At 35.9% G+C, this 24,699-nt stretch overlaps 1 protein-coding gene across 1 annotated transcript in view; it reads right to left on the bottom strand.

The window, feature by feature from the left end:
* The window catches only part of BMP5 (bone morphogenetic protein 5), a 125,455-nt gene that overhangs the window by 16,578 nt on the left and 84,178 nt on the right, over positions 1–24,699 (bottom strand). The window contains exon 4 of the mRNA XM_037843281.1: positions 189–383. Within this exon, the coding sequence (XP_037699209.1) occupies positions 189–383 (195 nt within the window). The remainder of the gene's footprint in view (positions 1–188; positions 384–24,699) is intronic.

Raw genomic sequence — 24,699 nt, 5'->3', positions numbered from 1 at the left:
GCTGATTTTAAAATGCATCACTGAGTGATTCATTGATGAAACATTCTGGGGATGCTAGAAACATCACTGGATGATTTAATAGACCAAATGAAGGTATATAGAAAAGGCAAATTTATCGTGGCTACTTGATTTGCAACATATGACCTTATAACTCTCTGTGCACAACCACCACTCTGGTTTTCTCTTACCTCCAACACTGGACATTCTGGAGGAGTCCTGATGAGAGGTGGATTTATTGCGGTTTTGATTTTTTCGTTTGTTGGCCGCTCTCACGGATCGAAGAAGTACCTCACTTGCCTTGAAGAAGGCCACCATAAATGGTTGTTTTGACTGAGGCCCATGTCTTCCCACAAGACCAGCGGATTTTACGTTTATACTGCGTCCTAGAACATAATTCACAAGTACTTGGTTTACGAAAAAGAGATAGTTGACCTGACGTGAATGAATTCTGAGGTTACTTTGTTTTGAAAACATTATCAGAGCATTTCCTTTACAGGCCCAAGCTTCTTATAAACATTGAAGGTTTACTGTTACAGACAATTATTCATGCTTGGTTTTTCATTTTGCATCATTCTTGCACCACAGAACACCCTCTGGCTACTTCACTAACTGATATCTTCTCAGACCTTGAAGTAAGCAATGGAAAGACTTGACTACAGCCGGCCTGGAAACGTCCACATTAAATAGCAATTTCAAAAATATTAGCTATGGGCTCTTCTGCATTAAATGCCCCATAATTTTCCTCTAAGTGATAAAAGCTAAGTGCCTGGCAGGGTGTTTCTACTTTCCCCAGTTTATTTCCAATAGTCCAGGCATTCCTTAGCACTGATAGACCTCTTGCCTCACCTATGGCCTATGCCCAGCAAACTCTAGAAAGCTGTGCTGTACTTAAAGTTCTTCACATATCATTCTAGAAGCCCACTCTGGGGATGGAGATTTTGTTTAAGCTCTAGCTCATTCTCAAGGTGAAGTATTTTGAAGTAAACATGGAAATTTCTGGATCCCTTCCCCTCTGTGTTTTGATATAACCTGAATATTTACTAAAAGGATTTCAGAAGAAGCAAACTGAATCTGGAGACTCTCAGAAAGGAGAAAAATCCCAGGTGTGGTTGGAGATTCACTTCTGTATTTAAACAAGCCTACATCCTAGACACAGTCTGAGCCTGTTGATGTGGTTGTATATTAGAGAAAAGGAAGTGGTATCAGGCGCTGTGCATGAAAGTGTGAGAAACCAGGGTATCTTATAGGCTAGATGTACAGGTTGATAAAATATCTTTCCTGGAGGGTGGTGGTGATGGTAGTAATACATAATTATAATAATGGCAAATAATATGCAGTATTTGGATGCCTGCTATGTATGTGCCAGGCAGTTTTCTAAAATAAATTCTTTTAAGATCAAGGGTTTATTTGCTAAAATGCCATTGATGCTGCTTCAGGGACTTTTTTCCTTTCCTTTCTTCTGAGGTGGGTCAGAACTTATAATGGACAAATTATTCATTATTTAATTTGATTCCACAAATACCTCAGGAGTTAGGTATACTCTTCTCCCCTTTCTCACAATCCACCTTTCTTAGGCTCTTCTAATTAAAAATAATTATCTGTGAAAATGAAAAGCATTATGATAATATCTCTCTATATAGGAAACCATTGACTTTGATATCTGGCTCCATGGAAATTGCCCAAAGAAGATGAACTATTTTAACTTAAGTTGTAAATATAGTTGAGATTTACTCAAAACGCATGTAAAGTTTCTGTTATGGATACAGAAGTTTGAAATATGTTCCTGATTGACTCTGGCTTACCCCTTGAGAGATGTACATATTTTCTTAAAATATTTATTCAGTAAAGACTGTGTAGCAGCCTCAGTCCATTATAAGATCTGACCCACCTCAGAAGAAAGAAAAGGAGAACAAGTCCCTGAAACAGCATCAATGGCATTTTAGCAAATAAACCCTTGCTCTTAACAGAATTTATTTTGGCAGCAAAAATACTTTTGTGTATACTTGTATTGTGCTGAAAACTACCATCAGAAAATGAGATTGTGTCATGTGAAGCTGTGCAGCTGTTGGGAGGGACACAGAGGTCCTTTAACTGTGGAGGTATTGGTCTAAAAAAAAAAAAAAGCATGCACCAACCCAGGCAGCATCAGCGTCCTCAACAACTGTTCTACAAAATATTGGGAAAACTCGATCATTTCCTATAAGGAATAAAATGGTCATATGTCTCACAAACGCCACTATATTCATTCCTACCAGAGAAAGAACTTACAAATAATCAAAGCAGTAAACCTTGAACAAATAAGCACATAGGTTTCTCTTTTAGATGTAAACTTACAGTGGCCCTATGCCAGAGTCTGTATTTCTTAGAAAAACTCTATCACTGGCATAAATGAAAGAGGCAGTTTGATTTGTGGTCAGAGCAGTTTCCATTCTACTTCCACTGTAACAAATGTATTAATTCAGCTCAGACTTCCTCCTTCTGGCAGCCTTTTTGCTGTAAAAAGAGAAATTAGAAGTTCCAGCCAAATACCGTACCTTGAACTGACCCACTTCAATACATAAACACTTTTACGACGTGTTTATTCAGGTGTAGCACTTGAAATTGGTTTAAGATGTTTCCAGTGACAGAGAGCTCAGCAAAGGGGGAAAAAAACTGAGAAACTTAACTGTTATGGAATAGAATAACTGGCAATCTGTTCTTCAAAATTTTATTTTTTTTCCTTCTTGGAATACAACATAAAAGTATTTGTTGAAGCTTTTATTTTGATTTTTAATGGAGTGTTAATTTAACAGGAATTAAATTTTTACTTGTATATACTGATGACTGCAGAAGTCATTTTTAATATATGATCTTTCTAATACTGAAATAGTTCATCGAAAGATGTTCACAAATAGAATACAGTAAAATCAGTTTCCATTCATTACAACACACACTGATCCTTTTATTGTTAAATAAGCACTTAACGCAAAGTTCCAAGTTTCCTTTGGTTTGCAAGAGGGTTTCTTTTATTATTATTCCAAAGACTTTTCAATATTTTAATTTTTATCTGCGAAGAAATGATACAGAAATAATACTGCCCTAAGGATTTATGTTCTGAAAACTGTAAAGATGTTGTGTATGTTACAAATATGGGTTTCTTGGACTTTACAAAGGTGGATATTGTGTGTGAAGCAAAGTACCCTTCAAACCAATGTGAACTCCCTTTAAAATAACTTTTAGTATTATTAAGTTTCCTCTCGGTTTCCTTTTTACTTCAGCAATGAGGTGACTATTAAGATTCCATAAGTTAATGCTTGCTCAGTTACCCTTGGTCTTGAGCTATACTACAGAAGCATTAACTATTTGACCTACTCCTTCAGACACAATATGCCTACATTGATTATTATGACTGAACTTTTTAGTTTGTTTTGTAGGAAGTGCTGTTGGAAACCCAAACTATATTGTATGCATTGAGAATAGTGAATTTCATATAAAATTTATTTGAACATATTGAATTCTACTATTAAATGTATGCTATTTTTAAAATATTTCAAATATATGAATAAAGAAACCTACCTCAAACATTATGATTTAGGAAAACTTTATGTTTTTATCACTGTGGGTTTACTTTTAAAAGCTGACCCTTATTTTTGAGTGATTTCTAGTGTGTGTGTGTATATATATATATATATATATATATATACACACACACACATACACACATACACACAAAGATTAAGTATTGAATATACAGTGGAAATGAAAATGGGGTGGGAGGATGGAAAGAATATTTTTTGTAGTTATCTTTTTTAATGTATTTTTTATTGTGAACTTTAACATATATACATAACAGTGATAAATTTCAAAGTATGATTTAACAAGTAGTTAGAGAGCAAATTTCAAAGAACGTCATGGGTCACAGTTCCACAACTTCAGCTATTTCCATTATTGTAAAATATAACATAAATACAGAAAGGTGTTAACTCTTGATGTACAGCTCAACAAGCAGTTATAGAGGTAATTTCAAAAATTGTAATGGGTTACAGTTCTACAGTTTCAATTCTTTCCTTATTATGCAATACAGGGTATATACAGAAAGGTGAAGACTTTCAAAGCACAATTCAACAAATAGCTATAGACCAAATTTCAAAGGATGTTATAGGTTACAGTTCCACCATGTCATTTACCTCCTTCCAGCTATTCCAACACCCCAGCATCTAAATGTATGTATATATATATATATATATATATATATATATATATATATATATATATTTATATGAAGTTTCAGCATTCATAGACCTTTGTTAAATCTTATCTTGTTGTTGCTGCCCCTTCCTCTCACTTAATCCCTTTCTCCATCTTCAAGAGTGTGTAGGCCATGAGCACCCTAACTTATTCATATTGAAAGAGGGTGTCGACAGTATGGGGAAGGGGGCTGCATCTGATTATTGACCTTAAAGAGGCTGTTGTCTCTGGGTTTTAGGACTTGTCTGGCATAGGAACACTCTGGTGGATTTAAGTTTCTGAGAGATAAAACTTAGTGAATCTTTTATAGAATCTCAGGTAGGTACCTAGGTATTTGGGTCCCTTAATAGTCCCCAAATACTTAGGAAAGAATATTTTTTAAAAAAAGGAATGGTAAGGACATGAGCTTGATCCCAAGCTTAGTCACCTTAGGATTCCATCACATCTAGCATGCCTGGAGCATTGCTGGGTTTAATTCAACAGGAATAAACTTGAATGAGGATTGAGCAATCTCATAGGAAAGAACTTACACTGAGCAAAAGGTGACCCCTTAAAGCACAGATTCAGAACAGTGTCGAGTAGAGAAAAGCAGTGATATCATTTAGAATTACTTCTGATGCAGCAACTAGAGTTCTATGGCTGTTACTTAACAAGGGATTCAAGGAAAATCTAATAGCACTGTTTTCACACAAAATCCCCGTAAAACGCTAGGAGAGCAAGGTAGCTTTACTTTGGGACTTTGTTAACTGAGTGTGGTACAATGTGGTAGAAAAATATTCTCCCTAAGTCAGAAAAGTGTCTTCAGAGCAGCTCCACAACGGTAGAGGAGGCAGCAGCAGAACGGAGCTCCAAGACAATCCCCCGCACCAGGAGCAGCATCAGGCAACATCAGTGGCAGCATCAGCTTCAGAGAGTGGTAGAGGCTTGATGGTGAGCAGAGCAAAAATCTGAAAGCATTGGAAGCTTTAGGATGTACCACCAAATGTAGCAAAGAAAGAGGCAGTGCCAATGATGGAATGGAGCGCAAGAGGAAAATTCCTTTGCATAATCTCCATGTCCTAGTGCCATACACTGGGAAGAGAGCAGGGATGAGATCTGCCAAATAAATTGGATAGTAAGAGAAGAGGAAGAACTCTGTTGTTGAAAGGAGTTGTTCAAGCTTAAATACTTTGTTGGGGAAGGGAAAGGAGAGAAAGTAAGAGAGAGGAACAGGAAAGTTTTTTAATATGCTAACATTCCAGTGTTTTAACTGATGACAGCTAGATGCAAAGAAATACATCCATGCCCAGTTACCCATTCTTGTCTCATAAAATGTTCTGATTATTAACTGAAATGGGTAATGGGAAGAAATACAGGAGTCCAGAGCTCGGTATTGTCTTTTTCTATTTACAAAAGAGTATCCATTGAATGTGGACCCGGCATCGTGGGACTGAGAGTATCTTCTAGACCAAAAGGGGGATGCAAAATGAGACTAAATGGTTTCAGTGGCTGAGAGATTCCAAATGGAGTCAAGAGGTCACTCTGGTGGACATTCTTATGCACTATATAGATAACGCCTCTTAGGCTTTAATGTATTGGAATAGCTAGAAGTAAATTCCTGAAACTACCAAACTCCAACCCAGCAGTCTGGACTCCTGAAGACAATTATATAATAATGTAGATTACAAGGGGTGACAGTGTGATTGTGAAGACCTTGTGGATCACACCCCCTTTATCTAGTGTATGGATGAGTAGAAAAATGGGTCTAAAAACTAAAGGACAAATGGGGTGGGCTGGGGGGATGATTTGGGTGTTCTTTCTTCACTTTTATTTTTTATTCTTGTTCTGATTCTTTCTGATGTAAGGAAAATGTTCAGAGATAGATTGTGGTGATGAACGCATAACTATGTTATCATACTGTGGACAGTGGATTGTATATCATGGATGATTGTATGGTGTGTGAATGTATTTCAATAAAACTGAATTTAATAAAAAAAAAGAATATCCATTAAATTTTGGCATATGAAAAGTATTTTTAGAACTATTAGTATTTTGGCTATCTTATTTTCATCTCAAAATTATTGTATAGGTACAGAGAGATGAAAAGCAATGTGGGCACTTTTGGGGGTTGAAATGTATGCTCCACAGAAGACATGTTCAAGTCTTAATCGATGCTCCTGTGTGTGTGAACCCATTCCTATTTGTAAATAAGGATCTTTTGAAGGATGTTGTTATTAGTAAGGTGTGGACTCATTTGTGAACAGGATCTTTGAAGACCCTATTTAAATGAGGCTAAACTGAATCAGGGTGGATCTTTAACCCATATGGTTTAAGTCCTTACACACAAATTGGATACAGAAATAGAGGAAGCCAGAGGTCAATGAGAATCAGAGGATCAGACACAGTGAGAGGGAAATCGCCATATTGACTGAGAATTGACAAATGCCACAGACTCTGGGAGAAAGCAAGCCCTGCCACCACTTTGATATTGGACTTCTAGCCTCCAAAACCATGAGACAATAAATTCCTGTTGTTTAAGTCAACCCATTGTGTGGCATTTGTCATAGTAAACTAAAACAACCCTCAAATACATAGACCCATCGTTGCTCAGTTTTATTAACTACAGTGAGTAAAGTTGGGGTTGGGGATGATATCATCTAAAGAAATGATTATTTTCTTCACATAGAAATCAAGAGCAAAGTATGTGAGGCTGGGGTGTGCTTTGACCTACTAAATTTGACCGTAGTTGAGGCTGGAGATTCAAGACTTCCAGATCTACTGTGATCCTTACGGCTTTATAAGCACTACAATCGGGTACTGCTGTCACATCTGCCTAAGGATGCAACTAAGACTATTTCAAATTTAGAGTCATAAAGAAGATAGGCTGGCAAACTAAAGATCCACCACTTCTTGGTTTTGTATTTCAGACCATTCCTTCTGGAGCATGTGACTTTCAAAATGTTTATTTCTTTTAAAACGGGGTTATTAATGGAGACTGACATGGCACAGCTCTTTACAGACGTGTTGATGTTATAAGGATAAGTGGTTCCAAATATAAGCATTTAGTTTCCCTGAAGGATACACAGTTTGAAAAACATTCAGTTGAGGATTTATCAGAGTCTAAATGATGCTATCACTCTGAGTTGTTAACATAAATACGAGTTTGTTTCTTTCTCCTATAAACCCACAGTAATTGATGGCTTAACCCGAAACACCTGTGATAGAGCTTACACACAAACTACTTTGCCTTCATTTCAAAATATGCTTGCAGCATCCTTTATGGACTATTTCATGGAAAACAAATCAGTGCATTGTTTCTCATCTGCATACCTACCTGATCTTTACCTATTTTCAATCTATGATTACATTTGGTTATGGTGCTCTTAAATTATGGTTTCTGTGATTCTAAATTATATTGGAATTTCACCCTTTTGAGAAACTGATGATTTAAAATGTGCAGAATTCTCTACCCAGGGGATAGACTAAGCCATTTTTAGATCAGATTTTAAGGAATGTGGGAAAGACAGACTTTTGCCTGCTTAAATTCCATATATATTTTAATTCAATGTAGCCTTAAATTAAACATATTGTTATCTATCTATGAATTTCAACTTTGTTATATTTTGATTAAAAACTTACATATCCGACACCCAGCAAGGCAGAGGCAGGAGGCCAATGAGCCCCATGAAGGCTCCCGAAGCTCCGCGTCTGCACCGCAGCATCCTCATGAAAACTCACGGAATCTCCCAGAAGGCCAGCTGCCTTGGAAGGAGACAGCTCCAGCTGCGAGATCCGAAACCTGGAATGGTAGCTGCCCCTCCAGCCCTGGAGCAGTTAGCTGGAGCCTGGGCTCCCTCTGACCATGTGGATGCCGGAACCAGGGCAGAGCCTCCCGCCCACCCGGGCTTGGAAAGGTTACCTATTTTCTTAATGTGAAAAAGCTCTCAAGAATGAATCTGGGAAGGAGGAGCTAAGATGGCGGCATAGAGAGGAGTGGAAGACTGTTAGTCTCCCTGGAACAATTCATAAATGACCAAAAAACTAGTAAATAACCTGGAATAACTGCAGGGAGACAAATAGGGTAAAAGCAATAATAGAGGAAATAATCAATGAAAATTTTCCTTCTCTTATGAAAGACATGATATTGCGGATCCAAGAAGCACAGCGTACTCCAAATAGAGTAGATCTGAACAGACTTACACCAAGATACTTAATAATCAGATTATCAAACGTCAAAGACAAAGAGAGAATCCCGAGTTACAAAAGAAAAGCAATCCATCACATACAAAGGAAGCTTAATAAGACTATGTGGAGATCTCTCAGCAGAAACCATGAAGGCAAGAAGGAAGTGGTGTGATATATTTAAGATACTGAAAGAGAAAAACTGCCAACCAAGAATCCTATATCCAGCAAAACTGTCCTTCAAATATGAAAGAGAGCTCAAAATATTTCCCAACAAACAAACAATGAGAGACTTTGTGAACAAGACATCCACCCCACAGGAAATACTAAAGGGAGCACTACAGAGTGATGGGAGAAGACAAGAGTGAGAGGTTTGGAACACAATTTTTGGGGGAGATGGTAGCACAGCAAGGTATGTACACTGAACAAAGATAACTATGAACATGGTTGAGAGAGGAAGGTTGGGAGCATGTGAGATAACAGAAGGAAGGAGGAAAGCTAAAGACTGGGACTGTATAACTCGGTGAAATCTCGAGTGTTCAACAATTGTGATAAAATGTACAAATATGTTCTTTCACAAGGGAGAACAAGGAAATGTCAACCTTGCAAGGTGTTAAAAATGGGGAGGCATTGGGGGAGGGATGCAATCAACGTAAACTAGAGACTGTAACTAACAGACACATAAGGGCAAATATTGCTGGGTCTCACTGATAGGAACTAATTATAATATGTAAACTCATAGACATGAAATATAAGGTACCAACATATAGAATGAGGCTAAAGAATGGGGAGCGGTTGCTTAGTATGGGCAGAATGTTCAACTAGGATGAACTTAAATGTTTGGAAATGAACAGAGGTGTCAGTAGCAAGATGTGAGAATAACTAACAGTGCTGAATGTTGCGTGAATGAGGTGGAAAGGGAAGCTCAGGGTCATATATGTCACCAGAAGGAAGGTTGGAGGTCAAAATATGGGAATGTATAAAACTGAATCCTATGGTGGGTAATGTCCATGATTAACTGTACAAATTTTAGAAATCTCTTCCATGAACCAGAACAAATGTATGACAATACAACTAGAAGTTAATAATAGAGAGGCATATAGGGAAAAAAATATATACCTATTGCAAAGTATATACTACAGTTAGTATTTCAACATTCTTTCATAAACAGTAACAAATGTACCATACCAATACTATGAGTCAACAATGGAGGGGGGTTGGTTAGGGATATGGAAGGATTCGAGTTTCCTTTTCTTTGTTTTTTTTTTTTTCTTTTCTTTTCTTTTCTTCTTTTGCTCTATGTCTTGTCTGGAGTAATGAAAAGATTCTAAAAATTGAACAAAACTTAAGTGTGGTGATGGATGCACAGCTGTATGAGGGTACCAGGGCAATTGATTGTACACTTTGGATCTTTTGATAATTGTATGGTATGTGAAAAATCTCAATAAAAATAAAAAACTAAAAAAAAAAAAAAACAAAAAAAAAACTTACATATCCTAATTTTATAGTGAAAGCACAGACCTATGCCAGATATAAGCACATTGATTCAAAGTATCACAAATCAACAAACAGAATTTAACATTCGTGCTCAAAATGTTCTTGTTTTTAAAGATGGTTTTCAAAGTATTATAAACTCAAACAAAAGCAAAGAAAATCTGGAATTTTAAATTCTTTCAGTGATGTTGGAAATTCATAACTGAGCAGCATTTGTAGAAAAAATTTGAATTTTAGAGTGCAACACAGTGATATTTTGAGTGATATTTCATTGTAATTCTGGGATTCTGTTTAACAAACCAGGTTTTTCATGCAGTGCCTTTGCTGAACCTCTTCATTGTCTTCTTTATACTGACATTTTAAAAGAGAAATTTTAAAATAACCTTATTGCTATTGATTAAATATTATATATGTATGCTTATATAGTAAATATTTTAAATGTATCAAAAACAAAAGAAGAGACAAGTTTAATAACATATGTGAACAAGCTTAGGAGTACTATGGTTGATAAGTAAAGGAGAAAGACACATTGAAGGCATGAAATCCATGGAAGAAAATTGGGAACTGTATCCTGAAGTTCTGACATAAACTGTGAATTGAAAGTTATCTTAGGATAAAGGATGTGGTTACAATTTCTGGTAGCATATAACAGTAGAAGGAATCCATTTTCTTCTATGATTGGGGCAGGAGAGGGATAAAGGCAAGAGAGTTCAAAAAAAGTGAAATCCTTTCTGAAAAGCTGGCAGAAGAGATTGTAATGCCCCATAGTTTGAGGAAGTGGTGGGAATTAGAAAAGAAAATGGGATATTTGGTCAGAAATATTAGCACAATGGCTAAGGAGTGATGGGGGAAAATGCAAAGAGTTGAGAACCCAAGCACATGGGATCTTAGGAAGCAGGATTTAAGAAAAGAAAGGCCAAGGACCACAAAGGAGCAGGGCCAGGTGTTTGTGCCTAGCTGCGGAAGCTGTCCAGAATGCTCAAAGTATTTAATTGCATTGAGGATGGTACTGAAGTGATGGAAAACAATTAGTCTATTTCCATGGGACATCCGTTTGAAATGAAGAGGCTCACTGTCTCAGACGTGACAAGTCCAACAACTGCATTTTCACTTGGGCCCCATTTTCAGCTAGTGGAAATATGAATCTCATGCTAAGAACTGTAGTTTACCTCCACATAAGCACTTACTTTTTAATAGCTCTTGTCTTTATATATAACACCCTTCCCCAGAGGCCCTAAGTGTTGTACAGACATCATCTGTCACATGCCCCAAAGAGATTGGTTAGCAGTTGGTCTTATAGCCCTCATTTATTTTAAGAAAGCAGAGACTTTCTATTTTTCAAAAGCACCATGGGAATAGAGAATTATTTTTAGTCCTTTTTCCAGTTATTAGGAGGCTTTTAAAAATAAAAGTATACATGTACGCATGTGCACACACACACACGCAGTCATACAGTTCTTTCCTTTAAAATCAAGGAAAATTTAAATAAAACTGTAACAAAATAAAGTTTCAGCAAAAATCAAAAAGGTCTCTAAAAACTATTTCTACATGTTGCAATATCAATGAAGAAAAACTTTTAGACCTCACTTTTAGTTTGTTTCATGACAATGAAATTAATTTAATTTAATACTCTGTATTTTATCTATAGTGGGTAAAAGTGGCCTTTGAAATGCACTTAATGCAGATACTTGAGAAGTTTATGAGTTTCTTAAGGAAACATTTTTCTTTACCAGCTTAAATGATATATTATTCAAAAGAATTTTTATCATACAGAAAAGCATGGTTCATTAAATATTTGACCTTCTCTTTCAACTTGATGCATGAACCTGTGAAATGATCATAAGCTACTTCCAGAATCTTTGGAATTTCCACTACCACCAAAATGGAAAAAAAATAAATTATTTTGACACCTAATAAAGAGAAAGCATGAAAAGGAACAGAGTTATTTGCAAAAATATGCAGTGGAGAACTGCATATTTATATATTAGATAGCTAATATACTATAATAAGTATCTCCTTTACATACACACACACACACACAGAGATGCATAGTTAAGACATTAGGGGCTTAGTTTCAATTTACATATAAAGACTGGATCACAAAACCCTCTTCTGAGAGAAGAGAAGTGGAACTTTTTTCACCTGTTTGCCACGTCCTTGGGTATGGCAAGAACGTAAACTGGCCTGCCCCCACATAAGGGACCAGCCACCGGGTGAGAGGTCACACCAAAATATTAGTATCCTTCTGAGCTACCTACATGCAAAATAGAAGCTGGGTTCAAAGAGCGGTTTGCCTTTTGGTCCATCTGGGGCAGCGGCATCGTATCATCTGATTTCATATCTTAAGCAGAAATTTCATATTATCATCAGTTGTGTTACTTCAGAGAGAAATCATATGAATAATACATCTGCATACAAATGTAGCTGATACTAAAGAGTAATAAGAAGTATAACTTTCCAAGGCATCAGGAAAATTGGAAGTTGGAAAAGTATTGGTTAGCCAATCCAATACTTCAGGAGTTAAGGCAGAAGCAATAGCTGCCATCTGTGGAACCCAGGTGTTTTGTCAGTTGATTTATATAAAACATCTTATTTATTCCTCACAACAATACAATGGTTACATTTTTATAGCGATTAAAATAAGGCACAGAGAAGGGTTACATTTTTAAATCAGCCCTGTCAACCCTGGCTTCAGGTACAATGTTCTTCTCTAGTTGGTTAGGGCTGATGCCTTGTTTTGAGTCTCCATGTAAAATTCTCCCATCTTGATGACCAGAGAAAATCATCCATATCATCTGTCTGTCAGTGGCACACACTGTGGCTGCCAAGAGCAGTGTTATAACTGCTTATTTCATTAAGTTTAACATCAGAATCTCCTTAATGAATAGGGAGATAAGGACTCAACTTTCCTACCTAGCCATCAAAAGGCAATTTGAACCAAAAAAGAGAAGCGTTAACATCAACTGTCACAAATTTTCCACACCAATGAAATGATAGTTGTGGAGTGGTATATGGGTGTCCTAGTTTGCTAATGCTGCAGAATGCAAAACACCAGAGATGGACAGGCTTTTATAAAACGGGGGTTTATTTCACTACACAGTTACAGTCTTAAGGCCACAAAGCATCCAAGGTAACACCTCAGCAATCGGGTACCTTCACCGGAGGATGGCCAATGGCGTCCGGAAAACCTCTGTTAGCTAGGAAGGCAGCTGGCGTCTGCTCCAAAGCTCCGGCCTCAAAACAGCTTTCTCCCAGGACGTTCCTTTCTAGCAAGCTTGCTTCTCTTCAAAACATCACTCCCAGCTGCACTCTCTTCCCTCCCCCCAAGTCAGCTCATTTATATAGCTCCACCGATAAAGGCCCACCCTAAATGGGCGGGGCCACACCTCCATGGGAACATCGCATCAGAATCATTGCCCACAGCTGGGTGGGGCACATTCCAAGCAAATCCAACCAACACCAAAACTTCTGCCCCACACAAGACTACAAAGATAATGGCATTTGGGGGACACAATACATTCAAACTGGCACAATGGGAATCCTGTACTTTACGCATGATTGTTCTATAAACCCACAAATTCTCTAATAAAGAATTTTTTTTAAAAAAAGGCAAATTGATTCCCAAAGTTTCTATTCCACTCAGATTGAAATTTTTCATGCTACAGAGAAAATCGTATGTACTTTTAAGGGGTTGGAATGTTTGCGTATCACAGTATTTTCCTCCTAATTTCAAAGTTTGATTGTCACTTGCATATACATACAGGTATCTGCAATAAATATATAATATTAATATATGTACAATGCTTTTTGGCTTTGGTTTTTAGATACTTTTGGTTCTGATTTCAGTTTTAGTTTAGGTTTTCCTCTATCCCCTGTGAGCTGATTCCAGGTATACCAAGGTTTAACTCTAAGCAGCATAGAACCACTGCGATGGTTCATGCCTCATGCCCACTAAATGTTCTTTCTTCCCTCTTGTGTTCTCTGCCCAGGATGTGAATACTAGAGCTGCCATTATTATTCCAATATATCTCTGAGAAATAGATATTAGCAACAAGTTAAACTTACAGTGAAAAGAACAGGAAAGAGTGAACTCATTTATATAGTGAGAATAAGCAATATCTCCTATTTTTCTTGGCCCTAAATTGATATTATCATGGAAATATAACATACCTTTCAGATCACTAGTTTAACACAGGTTAGAATCTAGAACAGGAAATATAGCAAACAGCAAAAACTGGAATTGTTCTTGGATTGGCATTTGTTTGGCAAAGTTGGCGCTCCATGTTTACTATTCTGAATTAAGTAAAATGAAAAACAGAAATTCAGATGTAGACAAACACTCCCATATCCTTTTTCATTAAGGAGACCTGAAAATTGGTAAAATACATCTTTCATCAGATAATGAACCAAGACTAACTCCTGCTTACTTTAAACCATTTATTTCAAAATTTTTCTCATGTATATGTTTTTATTTGAGTTGTGATGTTAATCTTTGGATAAGGAAATTTTGTTTATCATGTGGCTTTCACTAAAATATAAACATAGTATAAGTTAAAACAAAGGAAATTACTTTTAAGACCTAGTTTTAAAATGTATGTATAATGGCTATGGCAAAGCAGCAAATTAAAGTTTATCAGTTTATAATGATGTATTTTAAAATCAACATCTATTTACAATGGAGAATGATTTTATCTCTATGAATCATTATAAAGAACATTAAAAACCTAAACTAGGCTATAAGGGTCTCAATTCAGAGTACTAATTAAGGAAAAATATAATATAGATATCAAAAATAGACATAGATATTTAAAAATAGTTCACATTATTTAAGAACATGATTCTTAATTTTCAACATAATGAAGGCACCTGTAAATTACATTCAAACCATTTTGTTCAAAATATGAGGTTTTGGAAAGCAAATCATGGTTCACCCAATTAAGTTCTGCTTGTAGAGATAACAACAAATTCAAGCAAACTGACAAATACTAGCATGCTTCATTGAAAAGAGATTTTCCTTTTAAAATTTTTTGGGAAAAAAATTACCTTAAGGCATTGCTCCCCAAACCATAATCCAGATACTCACTCAATGACCTCTTTAGGGGTTGGGACTACCCCAACACACTATCAGTTTTGATGCTGGTAGGTGGGATGGCAGGATGAGAGAAAGAACAGATTTCATATTGACATTTTACCAAAGAAAAAAAGTTTTAGGGACTTCCTGCTTGAGTAGTCTCATGAATTTGCTGCCCGCTGGTCTGAACTCGAAACTTGAGTATCAGTTGTTGCAAATTAGAAAAAGAAAAGGTAGATAAAAGATTCCATATTGGAGCCTATGGTTTAGAGGAGAGTGAAAGAGAGAAGGAGAGAAAACAAGAGGAAGGGAGCCTATAGCATTGCTTTATTTGGGAATGGCACAAATACTTTTATTTTTCAATTTGGAATTTATACAGAATTTCATATAAGTTGTGAGAATAGTATATTAAGAAATTGGCTCTGAAAACAAATCATTTTTTGATTGATAGGCAATAATCTTAAATTTTCTAATGTTCAGTTTCCTCACCTGTAAAATGCAATAGTAATAGTGATGATGAAGTTGACATACCCCTTACAGAGCTTAGTAAAATGCCTGGTACATAGTGAACTCTTAGTAAATGTTAGTTTCCATTAGGGTATTAATATTAATTCAATTGACTATTACAGCAAACACGATTTGAATATTTATTAAAATGAACTAAATATGAACTTAGGAAGTAAATGCTGTGTTAACCATGCAGAACTCAAAACAATGGAATATTAGCATGGAAGCACAATTGGCATTGGAAAAAGTATTGCCAAAATCAAAGTGCAACAAAGCAGATGTTTGTACAGAAAGAAAATAAATTTTGATAGAGTTTGAAAAAATAAGAAACATAGTTTATGAAAACCTTATCTGCCTAATAAGAGAATGGAGAATGAGTAAGTTTGGGGTCGAACGAGCAAAGTAGAAATTTATCAGTGTGCCGATATTTATGTTCAGTTACTGTAGCTGTGAAAACTATATTGATGCTTTTGCTCATTTTTATGTAGGGGGCAAACTGCAAAAAACTGAAACACACAGGAAAGATTTATGTTCCCCAATGTGCTTTAAGACATTACATGAGTTAGAAAACCCATAGGTCACAGCTTACACAGGTTTGGAAAATTATCAAATACTGATTTCAAGCCCCAAGGGAATCTATCTCATATTTATTTTCAGTAGAAATCTTGTCATTTTCGCCAAAAAGGGATAGTAATTCTGCTCAATGGAAACTTTAATCAATGCAGTTTTTCTTTTAGCCATCTCATAAACAGTTCTTCATGTTCTTGTCATATAAAAATGAGTTTCAGAAATTAATCATCATAGATTAATGTTTTATGCTATTAAAATTGTATATAAATATGATAGAAACAAAAAACATTCTAAAATATTCTGGAATAATTTAGATAGAAAACTGTTTTGTTCTGATACTGAAAAATATACTGTGGTACTTTAAAGGAAAACTATATTGAAAACTCTCTGGAAACCTTAATAATGATAGATTTTCAACTATGAATGTATAGCTGATCCTTGTGACTGATTGAGAATGTGTCCATGCCTGGATATTACACCCCTTCCTGCACACACATGCACACACACACACACACACACACACACACACACACCCCAAAAGAAATTTCATGAGATGTCTAACCTTTCTTGCTTCCTTTTATCAGTTTCCATTCCTGATATTTGTTTTAAATCATTACATTCAAACCAAAACTTAAGATATTATAAAAATATAATTTTAAGACAGTCCATTTCCACTCACTGTACCATCTCTCAATACTATATATATATATACACATATGTACATATATATATAATGCTTAAAGTTTAAACTTATGTTTATAGGTTGTAAGTGGTTTACCATTATATGATGCACTACATGGTTGGAAATAACCCTAGAAACTATCTCATGCAATATTATAATCCCTTTACAAATATATGTCAAGTAAGTGGTGAGTTCTTCTAGTCACATGTAGCTTACTCTTTCACAGTCCAAATAATTCCATGGCCATTCCTTTTCATTTGTTAAACACTTTTTCCTTTTTTGGCCATATATCTGATTTTTTTTGCACATGGACTTAAATCTTGACTGGGGAAAAAATATACAATTCCAAATATTTTAAGATAATAATTCTATCCTCCTAATTTATTCTTAAATATTCATCAAAAAGTTAAGCATGGAGCCTACCCCAGTCAAGATGGAAGAGTGACATGCTTCAGAGCTCCATCCTCCTACAAAAGTTTTGAACAAACTGGCAGAAACACCTTTCTCAAAGTTCCAGAAAATGTTAGAGAGATGCAGTGACATGAACACCAAATCAAGAAAACAGCTACTTAAAAGCAATGGAATCTCATGGCTTACTGGCTGGTCCCATCTCCACCCTCACTAGCTCAACATGGAGCCAGCTTTGTTTCCAGTGTGGATCCCAGCTCCCATTTCCAGAGGGGCAGGTAACCCTCATTACAATCTCTCTGGTTATGGCCTGAGGTATTCACCATCCCAGAATTGCCCAATGTGTAGAAAGCAGCTCACCAATCTCTTCTACAGAATGCTGTGGGAGAGCAGACCAGTGGCTGCCAGCAGCAAGGGATTGCTGACTGGAGCATATACAGTGCATTGTCCAAGTCCATGAGGAGACTGTTTTGTAGGAAAGAGGGGATATTCATATTCATGTAAATGGGGGAATTCCCAGGACCACATGTGCATGACCAAGATAAGACATTTGCATTGAGGATCACGGTGGCCCTATAATTTGGCCTTGAGCTATTTTCTAAACTTATTATATGGATAGGCCCTGAGGGAGAGCACTGGCTCAGACCAATATACAAGGACTGGGAAAAGTGTTTTCTTTTTTCCTTTCTTTTTTTTTTTCTTTTTTCAGATAACGGCATTCAAGGAAAGCTGTCAGAATAGTGGCTGGATACAAGCTTAAGGAACAGACAGTTCAGAGTCTAAATTCCAGAAATAACACATTAAAATATAAAATGTTCAGGTTTCAACAAAAGATTACAAAACATACAAAGAAACAGGAACTGATGGCCCAGGCAAAGGAGAAAGCCAAACATTAGAAACTATCAATAAGGAGGAACAAACTTGGACTACTGCAAAAAACTTTTAAGAAATGGTCCTAATTATGCTCGAAGAGATAAAGGAAAATTTGGAAAAAGGAACTAAAAATATCAGGAAAATGATCAATGAACACAAAGAGAATATCAATAGAAAGATGGAAATTATGTAGAGGAAAAAAAACAGAGCTGGAGAAAACAGTAACAGAAATTTTAAAAATTTCCTAGAGGCTTTCAACAACAGACTGGAGCTGACAGAGGACTCAGTGAACTTAAAGATAAGAAAACTGGAATCATTCAGTCTGAGGGAGAAAGAATAAAGAAAAGTGAACAGAGCCTGAGGAACCTGTGGGACGCCATGAAGAGCACCAGTACACACATTGTGGGAGAACCAAAACGAGAAGAAAGAAAGGGGCACAGAGACAATTCAAAGAAATAATGGCTGAAAACTTCTCAAATTTAATGAATGACATGAATATACACATCCAAGATGCTCAACGAACTCCAAACAGGATAAACCCAAATGCTGTGGCACATTATAATCAAAATATTGAATGTTGAAGATAATAGAAAATTCTGAAAGCTGCAAAAGAGAAGCAACACGTCACATCCAAGGGAGCCTCAATAAGATTAAGTGCTGATTTCCCATCGGAAACCATGAAGTCAAGGAGACAGTTCAATGACATATTAAAAGTTCTGAAAGTAAAAAACTGCCAACCAAATAATTCTATATCCTACAGAACTCTCAAAAATGAGAGCGATTAAAACATTCCCAGATTAACAAAACAGGAGAGAGTTAATCACCACTAGACCAACCCTATAAGATTGAATGAAAAAGACACTAAACAATAGATCAAAGACGCATGAAGAAATAAAGATCTCCAGTAAGGGTACAACAGGGGTAAATATAAATACCGGTACTGTTATATTTTTGGTTTTCAATTTCACTTTTTACTTTCTACAGGATCTAAAAGGTAAATGTGTAAAATGTAATGAGAAATCAGGGTATTTGGACTCCTGTAAAAACATGTACTTGTGGCAAGAACTACATGACGGTGGAGGGATGAAGCGGTATAGGAACATAGTTTGAATATACTATTAAAGTTAAGTTGGTTTCAAAGCAAACAAGATTGTTCCAGATTTAAGGTGTCAAATTTAAGACCCATGGTAACTACAAAGAAAATATTGGAGAATATGCAAGTTCATAGAGAAAGAAATTAGAGTACAGGTTGCCAGGGGCAGGGGGAATGGGGACTTAATAGAAAATGGGTGTAGGGTTTCTGTTTGGGGAGATGGGAAAGTTTTAGTAATGGAAGGTGGTAAGGGGACAACATATTCATATTGGGAAATATGAAATATTGGAATATAGACTGTAAGTTTTAAATCTATGTTAAATTTCTTGAACTTGATAATGGCGATAAGTGGATATCCTTGTTCTTAGGAAAGGTACATGGCAGGATTAAGTGTTCAAGGAGCATGATGTATACAACCTACACTCAAGTCTTCTGAATATGGATTGATAGACAGAGGGATAAACAGATAGATAGATATGAATGATTGAAGGACAGATGGATAGAATGATTAGGCAAATGTGGCAAAATGTTAAAATTGGTGAATCTGGGTATCTGGGGAACAGAGGTATGTTGGAGTTCTCTGCATAGGGTTTGTAATACTTTGGTAACTGTCCCATAAGTTTGAAGGTATTTCAAAATAAAAAAGTTTAAAAATCAACAAGCAAATAAAATCATATTTATAAACACATCACCAAAACAAAAACATAAACATGCATGCTCTAATCTTCTTTAACATTAAGACAATATACAAAGAACTACTTCATTTATCCTAATGTTTACCTAGCAGAAATAATGGGCGTATATGTTCCTTTGTCCTTTCAGAGCATATAGCAAAGTGTATGATTCTTGTGGTTTCTTGGATGTAGAGGCTCTCTCATTTATTTATTTGAAACCAGTTCTTGTCACCATAAATTCATTGAAAAGAAAGGCATATGATTTTATGAACAACAATGACTTAATTGCTTTATAAGATAAAGTTCAGATAAGGAAAGAGAATATTATCAAATCTCAAAATGTTTAATAGATCCTCTGATAAATGGACACTATACAACTTTTTGAACTTAGATAAATAATAATGAGAAGCTGTAGTCAAAACAGCAAGAGGAAAAGAAAAATATCACCCTTGATCTCTAAATTGCTTCTGCTACTTATTAGCACTATGTCAGCTGATATTCAGATTAACCAGCCACATAGATCATCTGACCCTTGGCACAGATAAACAGTCTTCTGACACACAGGGGCTTACTTTGGAGATTTTTCACTGAGGTGAAAACGACCGGCTTAGGGATCCTAAGGATAACACAACAAATTCACTTAACCAGTTACTTCTATTTAAAAACAGCAGATTCCAAGATTTATTAAACTTAAGTAGATACTACAATAATAACTTTCCATCTCTCTCCCTCTCTCTCTCTCTCTCTCTCTCACACACACACACACACACTCACATTTATAAAAGAATATAAAATTTGTTAACTTCTGTATTAGTTTAGTGCATAATGGCATGAGGACTTTAGATACTATACCATATTTTTTCTAGTTACATTTTTTAAAGTATATATAGTAGAGAGACCAGCCTTTAAAACTGAAATGTTGAATTACTTTCTCTTATTTTTTCAAAATGGTCATATGAGGTCTGTATGCTGGGCTGCCGAATACCCAGTTTTTCTTTACATTTTTCCAGTTATAATTCTATATGCACCAAACAGCAAGTATTTATTGAACACCAATTGTATTCCAAGTCCTGCTTTACATGCCAGAGATACAGAGGGAGCAAGACAGACCAAGTCCCTACCCTCAAAAGAGCCTTCAGAAATGCCTAAACAAATAAGTAAGACAATTTCAGATAATGATAAGTGTCATGAAACAAATATTATGGAGTAATGTTAAAGAATGGAACCCTTTGGGAAAAGGGTGTGATGTGAGTTACTTAAATAGGACACCAATAGGAGGCAACTTCTGAACAGTAATGTGTGTGCAAAGGAAAAGCAAACAGCCCCGAAAAGGTCTAGGATAAAAGATTTCCAAGTATAAAGAACAATGTATGAAAAGGCACTGAAATAGGAATAAATCTCCTAAATTCTAGAAGTAATAAGAAGTTCTGTGTGTCCAGAGCAGAGTGAGTGAAGTGTGCTAGGAGATCTCAGAGAGACGGGGGTCAGTTCTTGTAGGGCTCTTTAAACTATAGTAAGGAATTAGGATTTCATTCTGTGTGTGCTGGGAAGGCATTGTCTGGTTTGGGGGTGGGGGATGGGGGGTTGCTGGGATCTGATTTACATTTTAACAAGGTTTTTCTGGCACTCCAGCATGTATAGTTCTGATAGATAAGGAAATGTCTGAAAAGGTGAGTGAGATGAGTGGGCAGGAATTCAGAGGAAAATCAGTCAAGTGTGTGTTATGCATGGAAGGCAGAATGTCAAGAAAGAAGTGGTCAGCTGTATCACCACTAGGTCAGCTTTAAGATAATAGTTTCCAAAAAAGGAAATTTGGGGGTGGTGTAGGGGAAGAACGTCAAAAAGAAATAAGTAAAAACAAAGAAGAAAAATTGCACTCTTGAGCCCAACCTCTATCGACAGCTCCTTCCTCTTTGGTTCCTTTCTGTCATTCTCTTCCCTCTGTCTGAAATGACCCCCCTTTCCACTTCTACTGATGTGGCAACACCCAGCTCAATTCCATTTCCTCTGGAATGCTTTCCTTCATCCACCATCAGAGAAATAATTTTATCCTTCTCTGTGCTACCACAGCAATTTTATATATTTGGCACTTCTCTTAAAATTTTGTATCATTACTAATTTCTCATATATCTACCTTTGAGCTCACTGAAAGCAAGACCTATGTCCCCATATATCTACATTCCAAGCTCATGGCATAACACCTAGCCGTGAAACATAGATATTCAGTATTTCTGAAATAAACAAATTTTGAACTACTAAAGTACAGTACAACAAAATGCTGACACACACATACATCATTTCAGTCAATCCTTATAATGACCATTCAGGCTGCTATTTTGTCAATAATGAATGCAAAACATAGATATGTTGTGACTTGTCTAACATCACACAGCCCTTAAATAAATCAAAATTGAAACTCATATTTTCTGACACCTACCAACCTTCAACTATACAGCATATATACTTTTTCTTTAAATTGGTGTTTCATAGCCATGAAAAACATTCACTAATATTAATTATTGGTGTAAGTTATTGAAATAAAAGTATCATGTTATGAGCAAGCACAGTTATCTCAAGTATCAATCATTCTTCTCTAACACCCGAGGTCCTTTAACAATTCAAAAGATGTTATGGAATTTTCAAAAAATCTGAATTTTTTAATATAGCATATTTAGGAAAAATTGAAGGATATTGCAATTTTGAAGAAATTATAAACAGTATATTAAATTACCCTGCACATAATAAGAAATAATGGGAATACAAAACACCTCAAAGTTGTAGGAAAAAAAAGTGACTAACTCCATTCCTTGTTATTAATGTTAACAGCTGCAGTTGTCACTTTCCAGGAATGAAAATCTGTTTCTCCATCTCTTTATCTCTCTTTCTCTCTCTCTCTCTCCATCTCCATCTCTATCTCTTTTTCTTTTCTTTTTGCTTTCTATCTACCTACCTACCTATCTAAAGTTGAAGAGTAGAGAACTTCGCAAAACCCTGAATAATTAAACTTTTAAAATACCCAGTTTCAATTTAATTTTCCTGATAACTAAATTTAAAATATGTTTTAAAGTTACCGTAGGAATCTTGGTGAAAATAGAAGGGAATAAAGTGAAGGCACATTTAGAAAAACTCTGATATATAAAATTTCTAGAAATGGAATTTCTCTTTTTGAACTAACAAGTAGATAAGAGTCATGCCTTTACCTCTTTTACAACGTTTGGAAAATATTGCTGCTCACCAGCATGGGTTATAATCTGAGGATAAGGCAATCACTATCATGGTTTTGTTTCCTTGAGTTTCAAATTCACCTCTGATGTTTTTCTAATTAATTCATGAGGTCTCTTCAATTTCCTGATTATTCTATGGAAATGACATCTATATAGTAGGGAATTTTTGTGGTTTTGCTATAAATATCAGCAATATAGATATATAATATAGATATTAATATAGCTATAATATATTATAGAAAACATTGGCCTTACCTTTTGGAAAAGACTATCAATATTTCTTTAGCCATGTGTTCTGTAAGCATTAAAATCTTGCTTGTAATTCCACCTTGAAGAAGTCACCTTGTGTGACTGTGTGGCTGTGAAAACCTTATGGCTCACATTCCCTTTATCCAATGTATGGACAGAAGAGTAGAAAAATGGGGACAAAAAAATGAATGAATAAAAGGGGGGGATGGGAAGGTGGAATGTTTTCAGTGTTCTTTTTTACTTGTATTTTTATTCTTATTTTATTATTTTTGGAGAAAGGAAAATGTCAAAAATTGACTGTGGTGATGAATGCACAACTATATGATGGTATTGTGAACAAATGATTGTATGATACGTGAATATATCTCAATAAAAATGAATTTAAAAAACAAGTCACCTTGATGCTTAAGGCTTGATAAACTAGGTTTAGTAATGAAACACTAGCAACTTAACAATGAGTCATCACTGGGAAAATTCTTATTCCTATTATTCTAATATAGGCCAGCCCTGTATATTACCCCACTATATAAAAAAGAAGTTGCTTCCTTTATTTCCATCGATGCAATTAGTTATCCCAAGAAATAATTACATCCATTTCTCAGAATAAAAAGATTGGGCCTCAAGGAAACTACCAAATAAAATACTGATAATGTAATCTTCTCTGGTGTTTATGACTACCCAACAAATACAAGCATCAACTGATCATGACACATACCTCTGAGTGTTCATTTCCATTGGCTTCTACTACCAATACAGAAAAATGTGGAACTGGCTTTGGAACTAAGGAGTGAATAGAAGCAGAAGAATTTTGGAGGTGCTTGGTAGAAAATGCATTGATTACTATGAAGAGACTGTCAGTAGAGATATGGACATTAAAGGTATTTCTGGTGAGGGCCCAGAAATAAGTGAGAGCTGTTGAGAAAGTTTCTGTTGTCTTAGAGAATACTTAATTCATCATGAGCAGAATGTTGGTAGAAATATGGGCAGTAACGGTACTTCCAACAAGGCCCAGAAGGAAATGAGGAATGCGCTATTGGAAACTGGAGGAAAGTCAATACTTGTTATAAAGTAGTGGAGAACTTCACGAAATTGTGTTCTGATGTCAGGTGGAAGGCAGAACTTGCAAGTGAAGACCTTGGATATTTAGCTCAAGAGATTTCCAAGCTAAGTGTAGAAGATACAGCCTGGTTTCTCCTTGCAGCTTTTAGTAAAATGTGAGAGGAAAGGAATAAACCAAGAACTGAACTCTTATGTACAAAGGAACCAGCAATTGATAATTTGGAAAATCCTCAGTCTATCCAGATGGCATGCTCTGAGGTAAAGGCCAGAAGCTACTCTATCAGGGCCATTCCTGAGCTCCCAGGACAGGGTCCCCCAGAGAATGGGGCTCTCTGTGCAGGTGTAGCTAAACTACCCTTCAATAAGGAAATCAAACTTATGTAGAAGCATTGCCATCCTTGACTTAA

Source organism: Choloepus didactylus, chromosome 7 (assembly GCF_015220235.1).
Source record: "Choloepus didactylus isolate mChoDid1 chromosome 7, mChoDid1.pri, whole genome shotgun sequence".
In the NCBI taxonomy this organism is placed as follows: Eukaryota; Metazoa; Chordata; class Mammalia; order Pilosa; family Megalonychidae; genus Choloepus; species Choloepus didactylus.
This window is presented reverse-complemented; position numbering and strand designations above follow the sequence as displayed.